Genomic DNA, 22079 nt, shown 5'->3' on the forward strand with positions numbered 1-22079 from the left:
TTGTTTTCCGCTCCATATATCTGCGCTCCCTCGCCATCTACGGCGCTGAGTCAAAGTCAAATATTAAACCAGAATGCTGCACTCCCACACATAATCTCCTGACTACTCGCCGACTAAGAAATAGGGAGTTTGGGAAGAAAAGAGCAGGGGGAGGTCGTCTCAGAGAGGGGAGCTTGTTGAGTTATGATCTCTGTGACCACCAAAGAGAACAAACCTTTTCTTCTTGAATTATTACAATACAGTGGGAATAAAAAACAAAACAAAAAAAAAAAACACAGGAGGTGATCCAAGTATCATCAAAATACAGAACAAACCAGGCAAGCACACTGTTGGATGAAATTGCAGACTGTATTGAATATACAGCAACATTATACATTCAAAGCACGTCACCTCGGTAGCCACGGAACATAAGATTGCAACTCAGCTAACACGGCACAAATAAGTTACCCTCACAAAATATCACTGTAGAAATGCGCACGTGTCAAACTTGATGTGAAAGAGCCTTCTTAGGAGCCGTAGCAGCTAAAAGCATCGCTAAGACCTATTTATTTTCTTTAATTTTCCTTTTTAAATTGCACTGCTTTTCTGAGCCTGGTTTGTCTGGAGGCTATGCGTTGTAGCCTCCGCTGTGACAAATAATCATGCTGCGCTTTAAATAGGTGTTGTTTAATCACAGAAGAAGGTACAAAATATCTACCCATCTAATTTGTGACGAGAGAAATAAATATGTATGGAAAGAAACTACTACAAATATATACATCAACACAGTCACACATGTACATTTGGAGCTCATTGTTTTGTACCCAGTTTCAGGGGCGCTAGGCGGCCAATGTTGGTGCTTGTTCACTCCTTGATGATTTTAATTCTAAAATAAAAAGTCTCTTGTCAACCCTGTCTCCGAATAAGGCTCCATAAAAAAAATGACCCTGTTGTGGTGTCTTAATGCAAAAGGAAAAAAAAGTTTTTTTTGTTTTTTTTTGGTCTGTAATTCAACAAAAAAAAAGGCCAGTCATGCAAACGAAAGCAATACAATGGAACCTCCAAAGTGGAACGTGAGCTTTTCTGGGCAAATTAAAAATAAAAATAGAATGTGAAGTACTCACCCTGACGGCCGTGAACTGAAGTGTGATATAGTCACCAAGTAGAGCTTTATAGATACTGCTGGAATTAATCATTACATCTGTAAAAACAATGTTTTTAGTGTAGTCATTAATAAAAATTAAATTGGCTTTAATAAGTTTATGAAATGGGTATTGGAGTTGCCGTAAAGTGGAAATATGTCTTGTAAATTCGACACACCGCGGATGAGTGTTGTTAACAAACCAGCCAAATTTGAATGATTAAAAAAAAATCAAGGATATAAAAATGAGGCTTCAAAATTGTGAAAAATCAAGCCATTGTCTCCGCTCTCACACGCAGTGGGTGTGTCCCCTAAATGCGCTCAGACCACACCCCACTCAACGGGCAATCAAATACTACTACTTGAATTGAGAATTCCAAATTGTGCCGCTTTTGGAGGTTCCACTGTCATTTTTAAAAATAATTTCACATGGAAGGTTGCTTCAAAACATCACTTCCTCACGTGTATAAATAATAGGTTACATTTGAATTCTGTCCAGCGTAATATCCTGAGTTACGTCTCAGGTAAAACATACACACACTAACCTGAGCGCAAAACTGTCCTCCAGTTATGATACAGTATTAAATCGGCTGCATTACGAATATCACAATAGTGAGTTTTTAACGTATGCATCTTGAACGGTGAATTCCCTTTTGAACCAAACCTTTTTGTCACTTGAGGTGTACCGTGGATATAAAAAGTCTACACGCCCCTGTTCAAATGCCAGGATTTTGTGATTAAAAAAGAAAAAAACAGACCAAGATGAATCATTTGAAAACTGTTTCCACCATTAATTACATACAATGTGCGCAACTCAATTGAAAAAAAAACCCCAACATTTTTGAGAGTGGAAGTAAAAATAAGATACAATGCAATTGTAAATGTTTACAGCCTCTTCATAACTGGGGCGGCTCGTTTTTTTTTGTAGACTTTTATATCCACCATACACAGTATGTTTAACACGTTGCGTTTTGTTGGTCATTTGTTTAAAAGTGCTGTGTTTCATGAAACATGAGATAAATACCACAAAAGAGATGCCTCTGCACATCTTTCCCATTTCCAGTGTCTCGAAATGATTCTCATCGTGGACAGGGAGGGGACCGTGGGAACTAATTTGCCATCAAGTGGATTCGACTTTGTTTGGTTGTGTTCCCCCTTCTTCCTTTTAGCTGCGTCTCTTGAGGTGAGAGTTGGAAGAGGAAGCGGGAGCTTGGGCCGGGCTTTCTAAGGGTCACGAGGTGAAGTAGGAGTTTTGCATGGAGTAAAGGCGGTCGATGGGATTCCCCACTCGCGCAGCCAAAAGGCCGCCCTCGCCGGCTGTGAGCAGGCAGTCGCCCAGGTGACCCAGACTGCCGTCGCTGTCAAGGTCGTGAAACACAGTTTCGGAATCTGGAAAGAGGAACGTAAAAGTGGAAGTGGATGACGTCACCACACTCTATGAGTGGTCGCTTTGTTCATCATGTGACTCTCATTGCTTTGATCCCTTTTTACGATGTCACCTTTTGAACATGATAGTGTGAAAAAAAAAAAAAAAAAGGATGTTTTTGGAGAATATAAAAATTCGGATCTTAGGAACTGGCAAGGGTAAGCAAGATAAAACCGTTTTTGCTTGAAAGGTGAAATCTTCATTGCTGTTCACCGGAAATGAGAAGGGGTCTTAGAGTTTGATTAGAATGAGGTGTGGAAAGAATTTTCAAAGCGTTTGACAAGGAAATGGTAAATGGAATAGCGTTTCCTTGTATGCCGTGTAACCAATTGAACATTTGGGAAATTTTTAATGTAACAATTTGTTGGATTTTTTGTTCAAATTTTTGCTTCCAAAACTCATCATTAGCTTTCAGGAAATATGAGTTGGCTTTTCATAGCGTCCAGTGATGCTTATGAAACACCTTTTTTTGTTGGGCAATAACAAATTGATTGTGGCCTCAGTGGCCTAATGGATAAGGCACTGGCCTCCTAAGCCAGGGATTGTGGGTTCAAGTCCCACCTGGGGTGCATTTAGCTCCCCCTCAGAGGGACCCTAAGTAAAAAGTTTCCATCTAAGAGTCTACCTTTATTTGTGATGAAATTTTAGCCTGCTTACCGTACGGGTGAAGCTGCTCGTTGGGCAGTTGAGGCGGAGTGAGTCCGTGTCGGAAGGGTTCCCCGCCGTAGATGTTGGGGTCCAGTGTGAGCAGCTGCTGTCGAGGAAGAGATGGGTAGCCCAGCATACCGTCCATGCCGTGACCACTCGAGCCGTCTGTGTGGAGATGAGAGTGCAGACAACGTTACACTCTTAAAACTGCTGGATTCAAAATAACCCAATTTGGGTTGAATAGCTAACCCAGTACTGGGCCAAAAAGGGATGCTGAGTTAGCACAAGTTGAGGATTTAGCACCAAGGAATGTTTTTTTTGCATTTTTGAGTGTGGCGGAAGCTAAAATGTAACAAAGGTCAAACTTGCTTTGGCCTTCTTAAATTGTAGGAAATAAAGAATAGAATTGCCCGAGGTGTGTCCCGAAACTTTTGCTCATTCTTTACCCTCGCTGTCATCGTTGCTTTGGCGTCCCCCTCGACCCGCGCCCCTCCTGGCCCCTCCCAGCTGTTCCTGTTCCTGCTGCTGCTGTTGCTGCTGCTGCTGTCGCCGGGCAATCTTCTTCATCTGACACACACAAACGCTCAAGATAAACCTCTGTTTTGTTTCAGATTTTTGCAGGATGGAAGACCCAAAGTGTTACCTTGGCCCTCTGGTTTTGAAACCACACTTGCACAACCCGCACTGTGAGGCCTGTCTCGGCAGCCAGTGTCTCTCTCACCTGGAGGTTACAATTGCTTTGTTTTACTACAGGAAAAAAAACAACTTTCAAATACAGTGGTGCCTTGACTTTAGAATTTCGAAATTGCATCTAAAATCATTTTCCTCATTAAAATGAACTAAAATCTCATTAATCCATTCGAGTACTCCCAAAAAAACCAACTACATTTTTTTGGTAGTAAAAAAAAACGTAGAAAGAACAGCACTCTACTGTATTGTACTTTGAAAAAATATAAACAGAGGATAAAGAATACATGCCTGTTAATTGTTTGTCTACATGAGTTGCCGAAACGTTTGTGTTCAAACATCCATTGCCTAAAGAGATGTAACTGCCGCAACATCGATGCTATGTTTGTTAGCCCGTCTACGGCGTTTTGCATTGTTTGTTAGCATTAAGCTAGCAAACTTTTTGTAAATCATGCAGTTTGGTTAATATAATAATTCCTTTGTTTTTTTTTTTTGTTTAGTTTTAAAGTAAAGTTAACTGACAATGCAACAAAAGGCTTGTTGTGAAGTTAGCTGCCATCTTCTAGTGCTCACAATTTTTTTTTTTGCAAGACAAAAACAAAAATCACCTGAGCCTTAGCTCATATCTCATGGGAAAATCTTCAATATGCCCTCTCACCTTGCGGCAAGGCTTGGCCGACACCTCGAAGGACGCTTTGAACGCACGCCGCTGCTGCGTGGTCAAGATGGTGCGCGGCCGCTTGGAGCGCTTGTGCTCTTTGCCCTCGTCGCCGCCTTTGCACCCACCTGAGCCCCCGCCGCCATCCTCGTCCTCACTTTTCACTGAGCAAAGATGACAAAAACAGTCCAAAACAGCCCGTGAGTGTCAACAAGCATCTTGGTTCTTCCAGGGAAGAGCAAGGTCCTGCTCCATTTACCGAAAGGATATCCCAAGATGCACTGCAAAATTCTTGTCGTTTCCCCCTTTTGTTTGTCAACACATTTGACTTGACATTTTACAAATTATGATATCATTGCTTGGGATTGCAGCATTGTGCTTACTAAGGTTCTGGATCAGAATCTTGACTCGTGCTTTGGACTCTGGCTTTTTCGTACCCGATTCCGTCGGTGTGGGACTGATGGCGGCGAGCATCTCCCTCTCCTTTTCGTAGTCCATGCGGCACAGCAGCTGGCCTTCCTTCAGCACAAACTCGTCGCCACGCTGCAGCCGGCGTTCGCACTCGCAGCAGCTGAAGCAGCCCAGGTGGTACACCTGGCCCAGCACGCGCATGATCAGCTCGGAGCGGCCGATCACCTGCAGGCAGGCGCTGCACTTCCTCACAAACAGCCTGCAAACACACACACACACACAGAGGGGGTGCACACATGGTGATGGACGCCTACATATTGGATGTAAAGTAGAGCACCGTGAGGGTCAAGGAGCTGAAAGGAGGTGAGGTAATTAAAGATGGAGGCGTAGACAAGGAGCCCCCCAACACATTTACCCCTCGCATTCAACGATTCCTGAGATTAGCGTCGTCTCTTAATTAAAGGCCGTATAAACATTACCCAATTCACAGAGCAGCAAGGTGAACATCTGCTATACAAGGAATTACTGTACTGTTGAATGAGAGTCTGTTTCATATGTGGTGCTTGACTTACACATTTTGGGCAGTAGATGGCAGTAGTGAGCCTGGGATCGAACTGCTTTCACTCTGGAATTTATGGTGAGATGTGATGAATGATTTTTAATGGGATCTGTCACTCTACATCCATCCATACGGACGTTGAGGGGACTCGTGAATGCAAAGGGCTTCCAGTTTGATACACACTTGTGAAATGTGCTCAAATGACCTGAAATCATCTGTGTTTCTTACGTGTCATTGTTAGTAATGACATATGCATTTATGTACATTTATGTACACCAAGTACTACCTAAAAAAATAAATAAACCCAGAACAGTCCAAGCACCACTATCATGACCAACATTAAAATAAAGTGGAAGTAGGATGTCTATGTGTTCATGAAAATAATATTATTGTAAGTTCTTGTAACATTATGTACAGTTTGAACATCAACACTGCATCTAAATTGGACTAAAAAGTTAAATATAAGGATTGGTGAGTACCGATACCAGGTACGGATACTGGGTACTCATAGAGGCTGCCGATACCAGCCGCCGACACTTTGCACTAGTTGGTGCTATACCTGCGCCAGTTGGACGCATTGACATATCATCTGCGTGAGAAAGGAAGGCCTTTGTCCACACTTGTCCAATGAAATTTAGCACGCCAATCTCTGACCACATGCACAACCATTCCCACTCCCATTCACGCCTATGAACCAAGATTCAAATGCTGAATTTGAGAACAGCAAGGCAGATGTGCTAGCCACTATCTCACTGTGCTCACAAAATAATTCAACTATAAAGAGAGCCTTATGTCTGACTTTTCCTATTGCTCTCCTGCTTTTTTCCCTCCACCTCTCCAGCCTCACCATCACTTCACACACTCATTCCCATTCACCAGCGCCTAATTCCCTGCCATTAAATTCCTCTCAAATCCCCGCTCTTGCTTTCCTACAACCTCACCCTCCACCCCCCCCCCCCCCGAACTCCCCCACCTTGGTATTTTCTGCCAGCATTCCCAGTTCGCCCTCCCAGACCCGCCTCCCCCAGTTCACTGAAACTAATAAAGACGGGATTAATTAGATTGTTGTTTAAACAGGGCGATGGCCAGACAGACGCTGTAAACTCATAACCAGGGATTGAGGATACCATGGGGTTAATCTCTCGCCACTCACTTATGCACACTGAGCCACGCACAAACACACTCGAGTATCAATACCTATTCTGATGTGGGCCGCCATACCGCTGTCACGCCTGCAACCAAGAATCACAGATTTTGGGTTTCAGCAGGATAACATTCCCGGAGACCTAATTTGAGCCAAAAAGCGAACTAGATACAAACCGGGATAAGGCGGAAGGGAGTACTGGCACGAGAGTGTACAAGGGGGAGGAAGGCACAGACAAAAGTGTTGTTGCTCCCTGACTGAGTGTGAGGAAGGTGTTGCTGCATAAATCTGGAGCCAGGTCTGCACATTAGAGCTCCTAATCTGTCATTCCGTCCCAAACGCAGCTGCCGCGGCTAATCTCTTCCATTCTCTGCCAAAAAGCATCCCCAAATTCCCCAAAATGACTGCATTTTCAAGTCAATGGCAAATAGTTGAGGTGACCAAAGTATACTTACATGTTGTACCTGAAGGATGAGTGTGCAATTAAAGAACAAAAAAATGACTTTTGGTGAATTTTTTTTAAGATGTCAGTATTACCTGGCAGTAGCACATTCGAAGAAATATATCTGGAAAAAAATCAGCACTCTCTGGCCACATCTTGAACCTCAAATTTAATTTTTAAGAATCCAGCACGGTGTGTCCACACTCAAAGTGATCTTGAGGAGCTTCGCTGAAACTATGGCGGAATATCGACCTACAGTTAGCAATGAAATTTAAAAAGAAGAAATTGGACAGATCCCAAACAAAACAAGCGTAAACATCGACCCATGCAGCTGAGAGAATTCAGAAATGGCTCAGAATTAGCAACATTTCTGCTCAACGGCTACGTTTATCACCTATTTTGGATTTTAAATTGATTGAACATTCTCAAAAAAGAAAACTTCAAACCGATAACATTTAGTGTTATAGTAACACTCCTTTTCGAATAAATCCTGCTACCCAATATAACAGCCTTGGTTAATGTCGGCCTGTTTACAGTGCTAATGCTATCTTAGTACTGCTAGCGCTATTAGTGAGGCTACATTCAAATGTTGCTAGCAGTTTTAAAACCGCAATCTCCCCATTTACATACAAGTTAAATACAGATACTTGTGTAAAAAAAATACTCTCATAAAAGTACATAGAAGTACTGATTCAACACAGTAGTACTACCAAACTACTGGACACCTTATATTGCTTAATGATCTCTGACTTTTGAAAATGGTGTTTATGTCTTAAATGTACTGTATATTTCTGAAAGAGTGGCTTTTATCACTGAAGTGCCAGCTACAGGAGAGAATTGTTTTGTGTGTTGTTTTAACATACTTGGTCAATAAAAATAATTCTGATTCTGATTTAAAAAGAGTCTATTCATATGGTGTAGATGGTAAAACGCCTGAAAAATCTACTTAAGTACAGTAATGGAATTTTTGTGCCTTGTTACTTTGCACCACTGCTATCCAGCGATACGTCTTTAAACACATGCGACACTTCCTTTCACTCGGGGGACAAAACGCTCCAAAACGACGACCATCGCTCGACATGAGACCGACCGCGTTAAGTCGCCACATTCCCTAAATAGGGGCGCATGCAGCGTGTTACGAACCTACTCAGCACGGCAAACGGAGGCAACTCGGGGCAACTGCCCTAGAGGGGGGTCTGTAAGTAGATCAGTCTAATCCGCCCCTAATAGAAGTATCATTCACACTGGCCCTGACAGGGGTCCAACAAGCGGCTAAAGAGCAACCGCATGCGGGGCCATCACAGGATTTGAAGTAGTATACCTCAATGTATTGCACTGTTCTCATGGCGATTTAGCAGCAACTCATACAAAAAAAATGTCCAACGCCGCTGAAGTCATACAATTGATGATTCAACTGGGAAGAACAATTCCCACCCACTTGTGACCATTAACAGAGAATCAAGAAAGAAAGGATAGATGTTTGCTACTCCTAGCCTTTGTCAAGGCGTTGCATAAAAGAAGCGAGGGCTAATCACGATCAAGGAGATTGTAGTTAACATGTAAGCAAAACACTTCAAGGAGGCCTGGAAATGACCTTTCTTTGTTTAAGTGGCGCCTGCGATAATGAGCGTGTTGTACAAGCAGCGTGTTAAACAAGGTGAACATGAAAGAGGGAGGAGAACAGTCGACTTTACGAGCGCTTCAGAAAAACGTAGGCTCCGTGATCTTGCGGAAGGGGCTGGAGGCTGTGACTAATCACAAGTACACTTATTACGAGATCAGATGAAAACAAGAGGAAAATTTAAACGCAGCATCAAACGGGCATAGCAAACCCTTGAAATGAGTGTTAAACGTTGACGGCATGCCTGCCTATATTAGCTAGCATAGGCAACAAAAAAAAAGCGTGCTAATGTGTTTTAGCATTAAGCTAGACAAAGCTTTGTGTTTGTAAGACAGTGTATGTGTTTGGTTAAATATACAACAGGAGTAATTGTCTTTATTTGGGGTTTAGCTTTACAGTAAACTTCGACCGGTGTGTTAATAAACAGCCTGCAACAAGTACATGCTGATTCTTTTGATCTGCCAAACTGTACACAGCATGCGCAGGGAGGACAGAATGGAATAGTACGTATTGGAAGTACAGATGTACACTGTAGACATACCACATACATTTTTACCTGTATAGATGTGGAAAATGAATAAATAAATAAATCAGGAATGTTGAGCCCTCCAAAAAGGTGATTAATTTGTCACAAGAATAATAAACACAATTCCAAAGAGGTCCTTCACACTGCCTGGTACACAGGCTGAAAATAAAAATGCTTCTAGCTGTATTTCACATTAGACAATCACAATAACACAATCAAAAGACGTGTCATGAGCGCAACAATGTCGCACCTGCAAATGCAATTCATAAATATGTAAATGTCTCAGATTCGTCTTTCATAATTATCATCCATATTTCAAGAAGTGTGCTTGTAGAAACCCTTTACTAAGTCCTAATCAGAATTGACCCGCCAGCATTTGAGATGACAGGCAAAACGACAACCGATATGCAACCGTTGTACTTTTAAGTCACTTTAGTATCCATTTTCTTATGTGCGTGTCTGAGTGTCAATGTGTGTGCGCGTGCGTTGGGCGGATATTGCTCTGTGAAGCAAAATGGCTCAGAGCCAAGGTTCAGTAATCACATCATCTCTGTTTATTAAATCTCCCTGCACTGCTTCTGTGTTATTAAAATCTCCCAGCATTCCCCACGATACTTGCTACCCCGCCACCTCTCACTCACTCACTTACGCACACACATGCACAAGCACTCACAGGCATGTATATGACTACATGGAGTACAGTGAGACACATACATGAACGCACAAACACACAGACAACACTATATACACCAATGCTCAATTTGTGGAAAAGCAGATAAGGTGCCCGGGCACAAACATCCATAAAACTAAGCCAGATGCTGTTGTTTGGGCACCATGGCGTGCGCTGATAAACTAACATGGTAAACAGTCCTCTTGCTTGAATGAAAGTTTCCGAAATGAGTTAAGAAAATAAACATGTGCAATCTTTACTACTCTGATAGACCACAGACTACATCGCTCAAGCCATCTCTTTATATACAACACTCATAAAATCGAAATCTACCCCAGAGACGTGTTGGAGAGTATTACAAAACATTTTGCGTAAATGACTTCAACAATAACTATATAAAATAGCTAAAGAAAAAAAAACGTTTTTATTCATTTGGATTTTATTTAAATTTTTCTTAAATTAGATTTATTTCATTGCTTTTTTAACAATTAATTAATGTATTTCTTTGAAATGACATGCCTCGCACACTCCAAAAAAAAAATGAAAAAGGAGGTAGTGATTTTAATTCATATTTTCTCCTGCAAAGGTTCCACGTAATGGTTTTACCTCACCTCAAAAAACATTTTTTGGGGGGAAATGTTTTTAATAAGGAAAATATAACTCTGTTATATTGTATTTATAAAAACATAAATGGAATGTAAAAAAAATAAGCAGTTTATGCATCAAGCTAGGCGGACTTTTCCTAAGGGAAAGCGGTGTGGTTCTACCTTAATTGTCCAGTAGGGGTCCCGCAAGGCTCCATACTTGGACCAGTTTTTTTTCGCTCTATGTAAATGATTTACCAGACCAATGCAATTAATACTGATATACAAATGGACGCCAATGATGCAGTAAAATATATTTTGACAAGAAAAAAAAAATTGCAGAAGAACCTGGCTGCATTCTCACAGCTGAATTGACTAGAATTGATTAATTACTTCATTAATTAATAAGACTGGCTAACAAGTTTTTGTCTTCTTCTCAATACAAAAAAAAAAACACTATGCATGATGTTCTCACAAAGACCTAATACGCTGACAAACTCTGATGTATTTTTGAGGGGGAGGAGCTTGATTTAGTTCCAGAATTTAAGCACCTTGGGGTCATTCCAGATTCTTCTCTGACCTTCAGATATCATGTTAAAAATATTTTCAGCCAAGCGGCAGGAGAGCACCAGCACATCGGGACTTTCTTTGTACTTTATTTGTAAATGATTATTCGAGACTGGAGCACTTTAAAAATACAGAACGCACTTTATGAGTCGCGCTTTGGCGCCTTGGGCTGGTGATTAAATGTGAAAGTGGGAATTATTGAAGGATTTTCGTACTTGTTGATACGTCTTGTCATATGTGGATGTTTTATGTTATCTGCCGAGGGACTACAAATGTAAATTAGCTGTATGCTAACTCAGACAAGTTTAGGCATGTATTGTACCAATCTTGGTCCACGTCCATTGTCCCTTTCAAATAAACAATCAAATCAAATCAAAATATTTCACATACACAATGTGTAATTCTCTTAGTTTGATGTTTAGTTTGACAGTCAACTTCAACTGGCATTAAACAGCTTGAAATTTTTTCGGGGGAAGAATTCTTCACTAACTGCTGCATGAGTTCAGTTCGCCGCCGCCATACCGCGCAGTCACTTTGTATCTCAAGGCACCACTGAACGTTTAATGTTGCACAAAGTTGTGGAAGGCACATTGAAGTTAAAAACGGGATGTTCCATTGCAAAGCGCCGACGATTAAAAACCAGCTCGTATTGTCATTTCTCTCAGGGTATGTTTGACTTTCACCTGATGCTACCAAAAATTAATGCGATGCGCGAGGACCGAGCTCACGTGTGTACGTGTGGCTGTGTGTGTGTGTGTGTGTGTGTGTGTGTGTGTGTTAGTTTAGATAAAACAGTTAATCCCCAGGCCAGCAGAACGCAATATCCTGTCTGCCCGCTTCTCATTTCCTGTCTGTCTCAGGCGGAGTGGGAAGCAGCGGGGCAGGGGAGTGGGGGTGCTGGGATGGCGGTGACGGGGGACAGCGGGACCCGTTGCCCCAGAAACAGGAGATGCAGCGATTCGGTGGAAAGTGTCGACGCCGTTCTCCAACCCCCTTTCCCCACCTCCTCTATTCTCTCTCACACTCTTCCTCCTCTTCCTCCTCTGCTTTTATTATCTCAGATTTAATAAAGGCGAGGCGAGCAGCTTGTTCTGCCATGAAACATTTATTAGCTGTCTGTTATGAAATTGTTGTGTGTGTGTGTGTGAGGGGGGCGGGGGGTGTTGGGGTGAAAGATGATGGGGTCTCATAATATGCAAAAACGGTGGCAATATCACAACCTCACCCGCTTCCCGAAAAAAAAAAAAAAAAAATTCACCTTCAACCTCTTCATCGCAGTTCTTCCATCAAGTGACAGTTGGCCTTTCGTAATAGTGTAAAAACATGACTCCGCCATGTCTCTGCCATATTTAGGCCACAACTTCAGACATCATCTACTGCAGGTCTTATACACTGCTAAAACTGCTGGGTTCAATAGTAGAAAATGTTGTTTCTACATTTTCCAAGAAGAAGAAGCGATTTCCGGTGTTTTTCTTTCAACCATCCCTTCTACGACGTTCCTGAGAAATCACTATATCCCATCACCAGTGAGCTAGCCAGCTAGCCAGTGAACAGGCTAGCATGCTACCTGTGAGTGACCCCTGAACCACAATAAAAACAGAATGGTCGTTTATCCATCCATCCATTATCTGTACCGCTTCTCCTCACAAGGGTCGCGGGGCGTGCTGGAGCCTATCCCAGCTGTCTTTGGGCAGTAGGCGGGGGACACCCTGAACTGGTTGCCAGCCAATCGCAGGGCAATGGTCGTTTATATATTGTCAAAAATTGCAGAACTATTTGCAATTGCGGCCTTTTTGTACAGTACTTTACAAATGCTGCTATTTTATCTTCTTGAGTAAGCATGTTGAAATTCTATCCATGCGTCCCTTTTTTTTTTTGTTGATAGATAGCGCTTGGCTTCACTCTGGTTGCCAGTGTGCTGGAGCCTATCCCAGCTGACATCGGGCCAAGCTGGGGTACACCCTGAACTGGTCTCCAGCCAAGAAGGCCGGACCCACAACCGAGCACACTGTGCTGCCCCATTTTTTTTTTCCCGCGCACTATTCAGCGTTTCATTCCATTCAAACGAAGATCTCATACTTGCCACTTTAGCCTTGAGTAGGTCCATTTTTTTGTCTACTGACAAAACGGAGTAACGGTCATTAAATATTGACTAAATACATTGTGTAGTTTAGTCTTCAGACAGCAGATTGTCACATTATTCGCCTGAAAAAAAAAATCACATCCGTACATTCACACTGACACCTTCGTGATCTTCACGAGTCAGCCCGAGTTTAGCTGACGCTAACGAGAGCTTGTTGGCAAGCCATCGCGTTAATAGTATTTCCCCACAGCCCGTGTCAAGCCCGTCATTGAGACAGCCGTTAGAATTGTGGCTAATTAGTGTTGTTCTCAATCAGAACCCCCACTCCGAGCATTCCCCCCCCCCCCCTCCGCCCCAACGCCCTATTGTACTCCCTGCAGGCAACAAAAAGCATGCGAGCGGTAGACAGGGACGAGGAGGAGGAGGGGGCGTCGACATTAAGAGAAAACAAGAGATAAACTGTTTGGTGTCATGGCTGCGATCAATCTCACTGAAAAGGAAATGAGGTTTGGGATGGAGAAATATGATTGCAAAGCAGACAGTGACGAATGAGGCGGCAGATAGAAGGAGAGACGTGGCGACTACGTTCAGGCAAGATGGTGGCTTCTGTCCAACTCGAAGCCTCCGAAGATAGAGGACATGAAACGGGTTCGCTTGTTTGCCGCTTTTCTACCTTCAAGCGGAAGTCAAATCAAAAAGGTTTCTTGACAAACAGGGTATTTTGATTAGTATTGCCGCTTGTGGAATATGAATTAAGTAGAAAAATTTGACCGGGGGGGCATTTTGTCCAGTACCGCCACTTGCTGTCAACAATCACACGCGACATCATGTGAGCAAACCCAGAAAACAGTGACGGTCGTTCGTTTTATTTTTTTCAAAAATGTTTAGTTTTAGCTAACTTTATTAGTTTTAGTTTTTTTTTGGTTTTTTTTTAAATATATGAATTATTTTTTGAGTGCACAGAGTCGGAGCCATGGGTGGGCCTGGGTGGCACAGGCCCACCCAGATTGACTACCCACCCTGTGAGATTCATGGAAAAAAAAACATATACTTTTAAATCTTGTGTAAATTTCGATTAAATGATTTTTGAATTTGTGTGTCGTGGGATTTTTTTTTATTTTATTGAATATCTATAATGGCATAATCGTGGGTAACTCCATATTATTCAGGTTGTCATTTTATTTGAATATACGACGTGTCGGCACAGGAGGATTGTGCTCAGTGAGAGAAATATTCAGGCCCACCCTGATTTTCCCAGGCCCACCCATTAGCCACGTTCTGACTCCGCCCCTGGCACTGCAACATAATGAAAAAGGTCACTAAGTCCAAGCTGGTCTCGGGTGCAGCTATGTGGTCAGAAGAGGGAGATTGCATTACTCTGCCGCTGAGATCTCCCTCTGTGTAAGTTTATAAAGCTAAGATGTAGCGTGAGCGGCCTCCACCCCACACCGAGTGAGCTATTAAACCCCGGCTTTGGTGAGTATCCGCCCCCCGGCGACCTGTTTTCCCGCACGGCCCCGGGCTGCCTTTATGGAGCTTCCGAGGAGGGCTCGCGGGCTCATTCTGTCGGCGCTCATCATCATTGACCAGGAAACGCTAGCCTTCAACCTCGCAGCGCGGCAGGGAACCATGCAGCTGACCTACACTTGGAGGAAGATAACGGCTGTCAAGAGGCCCATTCACTTCAACAGCACTTTTGTTATGATGCCGGGGAATTTAACACAGAGGCGCTACAAAATAGCCTCGTCAGAGTTCTGGAGATTTACACAAAAAACAGCAAATGTGACATTTTGCGCACACCAAAGTCGGTTCAATAAGTCTGTGTCAGCTGAAGCGCACTGCGCCACTTGCAGTAGTTGTGAAACTCTTCTTCGTTTTTGTCTGCATGACTGTATTGTACTGCCCCCTGGTGGCCAAGTCGTTCACACCAGAAGGAGATTGAATTCTTTATACAATCATATAGAGTGCTATTTCCCTCAAGGCACCAATGTAATTTCATTCAAATTTTTCAACAGGGACTTGAGCCCCAGCATCGTTCTAGTTTCATTAAAGTTTCATGAACTTTCTAAATGACAAAGTAAATGAGTTCTGTATAAAAGTTCCTGGCTGGTTAGCCCGTAAGACTGATGCACTGTGAGTATGCATTATATATAGGCTCTAGTTTAGGCGCGGAGGCTTCAATGTAAACATCTGCTCCCTAACAGGACGGAGTATGAAATCACACATGATGCGTTTTAAATCCCCTCATTTCCATAATAAATTAAGAAACAAAAGAATAAACACCTCCTGTTATTCCATAGCGCAGAGAAAATGCTTAGCCTGATTGTCCTTCTAGAGGACCTGCGAATATATTGCTAGCCGATTATTAGCATAATTGCCGAAAGTCATTTTTAACTGACTGTCCCAAGATCAATAAAAAAATAGCAATAGTGTTTGCTAAAACTTGCATTTTTTTTTCTTCATATCCGAGTAGAATCTCAATCATTCAGGTCATGATGTTCTCTTTTTATTTGTTGACTAACCCTTTTTTCTTGTTTTTCAAAAAAAACGACAATTCTGCTTAGGCGATCTGGGAAAATATAATCAGTGGCCACAATATTTGGTTGCAGTATTAAAAATGACCAATGACAATATTGATCAAGCAAATTGAGCAATATTTTTAGGATTCACTGTGTTTATTATTATTTCGATGAACGAATCTCCTTTCTGATGGTTTGGTCGAAAATAAGCCAAATTTGGTCATATAGGGACTGACCCAACTTTTTGGGTTATTAATTTACCCAAAAAAGTTGTCAAATGAAAACCCCACAAAAATTAGGCTGTTTTGTACATTGCACAATCCTCCCAAAAGTTGTTTTGTGGTTATTCATTTGATCTATTTTGGGGGGTTATATAAGTAACCCAAAACGTTGGGTCTCCCCAATGACCCAATTTGGATAAACTATTTTTAGAGTGTGACAACTTACAAATTTTGGCATGCATTTGTATCCTGGTGAAAATTTCAGTATCATTTTGTATCATTACGCACCAAAACCCATTCAATAGCTCCCTTGGAAAGAAAAAAAATAGGCCCCGATACCAGTTCCACCAATCGACACTTAATTGAGTTACGGAAAGGTCTCGAGGACCGATGCTTGAACTTGAACAGAAAGTGACAACGTGACTGTCAACTCACTCCAGCCATAAATTGCTGTTTTGTTAACTCGCTTCTCATTTTTAATGGCGGTCTTGTATGTATATCATAAACGACGCTTCGCTGTGCTTCCACGGTGTAAACACAACTGCACAAGCATCATAGACTGCTTCATTTTATATATATATATATATATATATATATATATATATATATATATATATATATATATATATATATATATGATATATGATCTATATGATATGATATATGATCTATATGATATATATCTATATATATATCATATGTATATGATATATATATATATATCATATATCATATATCATATATCATATATATATATATGATACTGGCCGCTATGTGTGGCGCACTTACAGGGGAGGCGCCCATGGAGAGAGTACATGCGAGGAAAACAAGGAGACATTGTTGCTGATCCACTGAAGGTCACAGGCTGATCCAAGTGCCAAGTCTGGCACAGAAACAACTTCCAAACCCCCCCAAAAAAACAAAAAAAAAACAAGGCAGCAATCCATATGGAATGCATACAGGGGAGACTAAATCAACCATGTAGTAAATGAGCCACCGGCTATTAAGCTCGCTCTACGACTACAGTCATTACACGAGGGGAACAAATACGCTTTTTCACTCCCTGGAATTAAAAAAAAAAAAAAAAAAAAAGAAAGTCATTTTTGATAAGCCTGTGCCTGCACCATTCCCCCCCCCCCTCTCCCCCCCACCCACTCCAAGATAAACGTCATACAATGGGACTTTCATCAGCGGCCAGTTCCTCTTTTCTCTACGCCTCATCTAGCCCTCGCTCGCTCCTCCAGATGTCAGGTACAGTGGGAGCTGCTGGATGCCGTCTGACACTTTTCAAAACATTGATAGCAACGATGCACTGCACTGAATGAACACACGCGCACACGCACGCACGCACGCACGCACAATGCAACCGAACACACAAAATGCAGCCGCAGGAAATGAGAAACGTTGCGTGCAGAACATCTGGAATTATTGTATATTAGCATGTTGTATGACAGTAGTTGTTTATGTATGCATGGCATCTCCTCCCTGCCATCCAAACGGAAACGACGGCACGCACAAACCAGTCTACACTTAATAAAATCCGTTCCCATGCATTAAATAAAAGAGGACTCAGACTTAATTATACACTTGTAATTCAACTTTTTTTTTTACACTCTAATCAAAACGTCTGCCCCAGTTTGTAGTTTGTCTTGTGATATTTGATTTTAAAGCATTTCTACAAAGTCCTATATGCATTGTACAGTTTTGACTATGGCTTTCTCCCAAATTTTTAGGTGACTCTTATGAGTAAAATTCTACAAATATCTGCCATTCCATGCAATAGATTTTTATTTCTTCTTTTTTTCTGATTACAATTCCTTATGGAGGAATTCATCTCCATACATGCAGGCATCCTGTATTCCACAGTATTAATACGCTCATTGTCAAGCATTTTTATCCATTCATTTTAATCTTGCTTGAAAATGCACAATACTGTTAAAATACACAAATGCTGTTTAAAAAACGATTCTGTTTGCAGTTTTTTAAATATGTGTCTTTTTCAGCATCTTGAGCACATTGCCCTTGGATATGGATGTGTGTTATTACTGTTGTAAATATTCACAATGGATATAAAAAGTCTACACACCCCTGTTCAAATGCCCGCTATGTTAAAATGAGAACACCCCGAAAAACATTTCCGATATTTTCCTACCACTAAAAGTGACATAAAACCTCTAAAACTATGGGGGAAATGAAATTTTAGAGAAGTGAAATAAAAAACACCCAACTGAGAGAATATGGTTGCACAAGTGTGCACATCCTCTTAAACTTGGGATGAGGCTGCGTTCAGTATTTACCAATCACATTTGAACTCATGTTAAATGGGAGTCAGCACACCCCAGCTACAATTAAAAGTGTCTCGGATTAACTCCCCAAAAAGTTCAGCTGTTCTAGTGCAACTGTTTTTCCACAACTGGAACTAGGGCCTTAGTCAAGGTGGAGGGATTTATGAACAATAATCCAAATAGCAGTCAGTGTAAACACAAAACCTTCAGCCTTCTTCTGGAAAGCAAAAGAAAAAAAAGGCAGAAAAAGCCTACTAGAACATCACATTATCTCAGTAAGTTGTATATCGGGCACATTAATGCTAGAAGAATTTTTTTAAATTAGGTGTGCATCTAAACCAGTTAATTACACTCCAGTCAACTCTCAAGCTCTTGTTTGTTGTGCTAGTCAAGCGGAGCAGAGGGGTGGATTTCCCCTGCGCAGCAGCACCCCACCCCCACACCCCCACCCCACTATTGTGGATCATCAAACCACGTAGTGACTACTCCAAGGTATACTCAATCTTGGATATGGCTGCGTGACGTCATGTGATCCTTACTTCTCATAGTCCGGCTTGCAGTAGAGCAGTCGGTCCCGGCAGTAGCACGTCCCCGTGAGCGCGCTCATGCACACCGTGCATTTGACGCACGACTCGTGCCACGAGCGCTCGTTGACGCGCAGCAGGAAGCGGTCGGCGATCGGGGACGAGCAGCCCGCGCACACCTCGCCGCCTCCAGCCGAGTAGTCGGGGTCTGCGTGGGGGGGGGGGGGGGGGGGGGGGGGGGGGATGGCGAGGGGACCAAGGCCCACCCGGAGCCAAGAAAAATTACAATACTGTATATGTATCAATTCAAAATCCTACCACAAAAATCTTTAGTTTCATATACGACTCTGGGGCCTACGACGGGCCCGACATACGACGTCAAGCAATGAACCACTCCCATGATGAAATTGAACTTATTGCCACGATGTTGTACGCACATTTACAGTTAATATTTTCAGGAAAGCACCTGTAGGTTATAAACAATCAAGTCAAAACACTTTGTCATAAGTTTGAAATCCCATCACAACAAAAAAGAAATCATAATTTGACTCGCTCATATATGGTTTACGACAGAGCCCCGTCCCTACGATGGCGACGAATTTGTACGTAAATCGGAACGCGTCGTAGTCCATTATCAACAAAAAATTCACAATTGTAGTAAATACTTGTATTTAAACACATGTCATGCTTTGAAACAGTGAAATAGAAACACTGAAGTTCGGACTGCATCACGTTGTGTTTCTAATATGTTTAGTTATTTCGCTACGCAAAATATGCGCCATGCAAAATAGTAGAAACATGCTTCGGTTGTGATATAGCAAATTGCACTTAATAATACAGCCTATGATAGTAATTATAATGTTAACCATTTCGTAAAGTGGCTAAAGTGATTAAAAAAATAACAGAAACAGCCCATGATACACTTATAGCGTGGATTTATTTTAGTGCACATATCAATACTGTAAAAATATGTATGAATCATTTATTCAACATTACCATTTGTAGTGATTATATTAATTTTCAAGGCACAATAAGGTAATAAAAATGTTAGAGACAGTCGTCAGTAGTGATACTCCCTGTTATAATTTAACAGTCTGATTAGATTGTAGTAATCATATAAATAGTTCGCAACACATGAACACATATTCTACAAATCTTTCAATCCTTTCCAGCGAGTGCATTTCTGCACTCGTTTCGATTCTCCTTGTTTTTTTTTGTTTGTTTTAATTTTACGTCCATACAGTTTTTGTGTTTTATTGCAGTGTTTTTATTTGTAACGTATTTCGTTTCCCTAATAGGCCTTGGTTGAAAAAAAACATGTCACGTGTTTGCTATTAATTTAATATCCTTCAATATAGTATCGATATTCTAAAGTGTATTATTATTGTATATTAACATCCACGTGCTATTTTAGTTTTGAGGAAGCAGTGCATATGGGCCCTAAGCAAAAATATAAGTGAACGTTGCTTGTGTGGGCCTTTTTTTTTTTTTTAGACAGGTTGCACGTGCTATTTATTGATGTGTCGATTTATTTATCAATTTATGTATTTATATGGATGCAGTCAGTCACTCACCAACAAAGGGTGTTGAAGATGGAGGCTGCTGGAGACACGACTGTTGGCTCTCCTCCGTTTTCATGCCTTCTCTCCTTGCCTCAGTGTGGTCGCTGTGCACATATTTGAAAAAAATGCACACTTTTTATCATTCCAAACATTCTTTGGGGGAACTGCATGAAATACATTATTAAAAGTAAACGAGTGAGATATAAGAAATTTGAAATGTAACGCGCTGCTGCAACATGCATGGTGAGTTGGACCCTCCGAGGATGAAATTAAAATTTGTATTTGACGATATAGTCCAAAAACATGCAAATATTCATTTAAAATATTCAGATATAAAAGGGCCTACATGCATGATTTGTTGCAAGAAGTTTAATTTGTGCAAGCAGTAATAATCACTGAATTATGCACCTTTTTAATATCTCTCTCTGACACACAAACACACACACACACACACACACACACACACACACACACAAAACGCCTAATGAAACATGATAATTTTGAAAAATAATTATTTTTCGTGGCATAACCTCGGATCATTTTGCTTTCATTATTTTAATTCCCCGGTGACAACTTAAATGATCTTCTTATTATTTATCATAAATATAACAATATTTTACAAATAACAGCTTTATTCTCACTTGTAGAAAATTATAAACTCTAAAAGTCTGTCACTGTCTTGAATGACACAATTGGTCGTTCTATAAAACATGCCCGTTAATAGCGTACATTCACCGGCCTGTAATCAAATTGTAACGAACATCAATTTTGATTTTTGCCTCCTTATTGACATGAGATAAATATTTCAAGACCGTCATTATTAGATACGGGCGATTGCCCGTTTAATTGCCACATTATCAAAAGAAACAATAAAAGATGATAAAAGAAATGAATTATGGAAATTCAACCGTAATCTGATTTGACTTTATGACTAACAGGAGGAGGGAGGGATATAAAAAAAAAAAAATAAACCACGAGGGGAACACTGGTGTTATGCACTGATAATTGCATGTTGACACTTAAACGAGAGGGAAAAAAAACTTGCAGCTGTAATGAAAAGAAAATACACAATTATCAAATAATTTACAAGAGAAACATTTCAGGGGAGAAAAAAATATGAGTGTCGATTAAAATAAAAGTGGGCAGAACATTAAAAGAAGTATTAAAACCGACTGGAAAAAAAAGCAAATTCGAGTACCTCTCACATGTTTTTTAGCAGCGAATTTTGTGCTGTTGAAGGATCAAGTTTAAAAAAAATCAAATAAAACGAGGAAGTAGCATCTGCTGCCCTGTTGCACGGATGCCATCTTACCTTGAGGTGAAACACACTCCAGGTATCTCTGTGGGCAACATTAAAAACAGTGGCAACTTCCAGATGCGTTCACGGACCGCTTTCACCTGCACACTCGCCGTTCCTGCGTCTCGCCTAACTAAACATCCATGACGACACTCCACGCTGCTCCCCACGCTGCAGACAGGCTATTGTCTCTCCTCCTCTTCTTGTCTTGATGCCTAGCTGACTCTCCTCTGCCGTGTTTGCGCGTGGAGGGGGAAAAAAGGGGTGAGCGTGCCTGCAGACAGAGGGAGGGATGTGGACGGGTTGCAAGGAGAGGGAGGGAAGGCAAAGTGGGAGACATGGAATCGATTGATAAGGCACTTTGGGATGTTGGAAGGATTTCGGATGGGAATCCAACTCTTTTCGGGCTGTAAATGTCGTTATTTTTGTTAATTTGCAACATATTACAAAAAAAAAAAAAAAAAAAAGAGGTAAAAAGTACACTGTTCGATAAACAGAAAAGAAATGTGAAAGATAACGTGCAAA

The 22079-nt window shown here is 41.3% G+C and overlaps 1 protein-coding gene, 1 long non-coding RNA gene and 1 other non-coding gene across 3 annotated transcripts; 2 read left to right on the forward strand and 1 right to left on the reverse strand.

Moving 5' to 3' along the window:
• Nucleotides 1-329: 329 nt before the first annotated feature.
• On the reverse strand, nt 330-22066 carry lmx1al (LIM homeobox transcription factor 1, alpha-like). Its single transcript, XM_086056792.1, has 9 exons — nt 21570-22066; nt 20270-20361; nt 18711-18903; nt 4977-5209; nt 4540-4703; nt 3838-3915; nt 3641-3761; nt 3204-3359; nt 330-2509 (listed from the first exon to the last, which is right to left on the reverse strand). The coding sequence occupies exons 1-9, from the start codon at nt 21608-21610 to the stop codon at nt 2352-2354; spliced, it is 1236 nt and encodes a 411-aa protein (XP_085912918.1). The 5' UTR covers nt 21611-22066; the 3' UTR covers nt 330-2351.
• On the forward strand, nt 2667-5250 carry LOC147134293 (uncharacterized). Its single transcript, XR_015090251.1, has 3 exons — nt 2667-2704; nt 3806-3921; nt 4551-5250. It is a non-coding gene; the product is annotated as an uncharacterized LOC147134293 (long non-coding RNA).
• Nucleotides 3043-3115, forward strand: trnar-ccu (transfer RNA arginine (anticodon CCU)). Its single transcript has one exon. It is a non-coding gene; the product is annotated as a tRNA-Arg (tRNA).
• Nucleotides 22067-22079: the final 13 nt, after the last annotated feature.

The sequence above is a fragment of the Filicampus tigris genome, chromosome 16 (assembly GCF_054856515.1).
Source record: "Filicampus tigris isolate MCC_2025a chromosome 16, RoL_Ftig_1.0, whole genome shotgun sequence".
NCBI classification, from domain to species: domain Eukaryota; kingdom Metazoa; phylum Chordata; class Actinopteri; order Syngnathiformes; family Syngnathidae; genus Filicampus; species Filicampus tigris.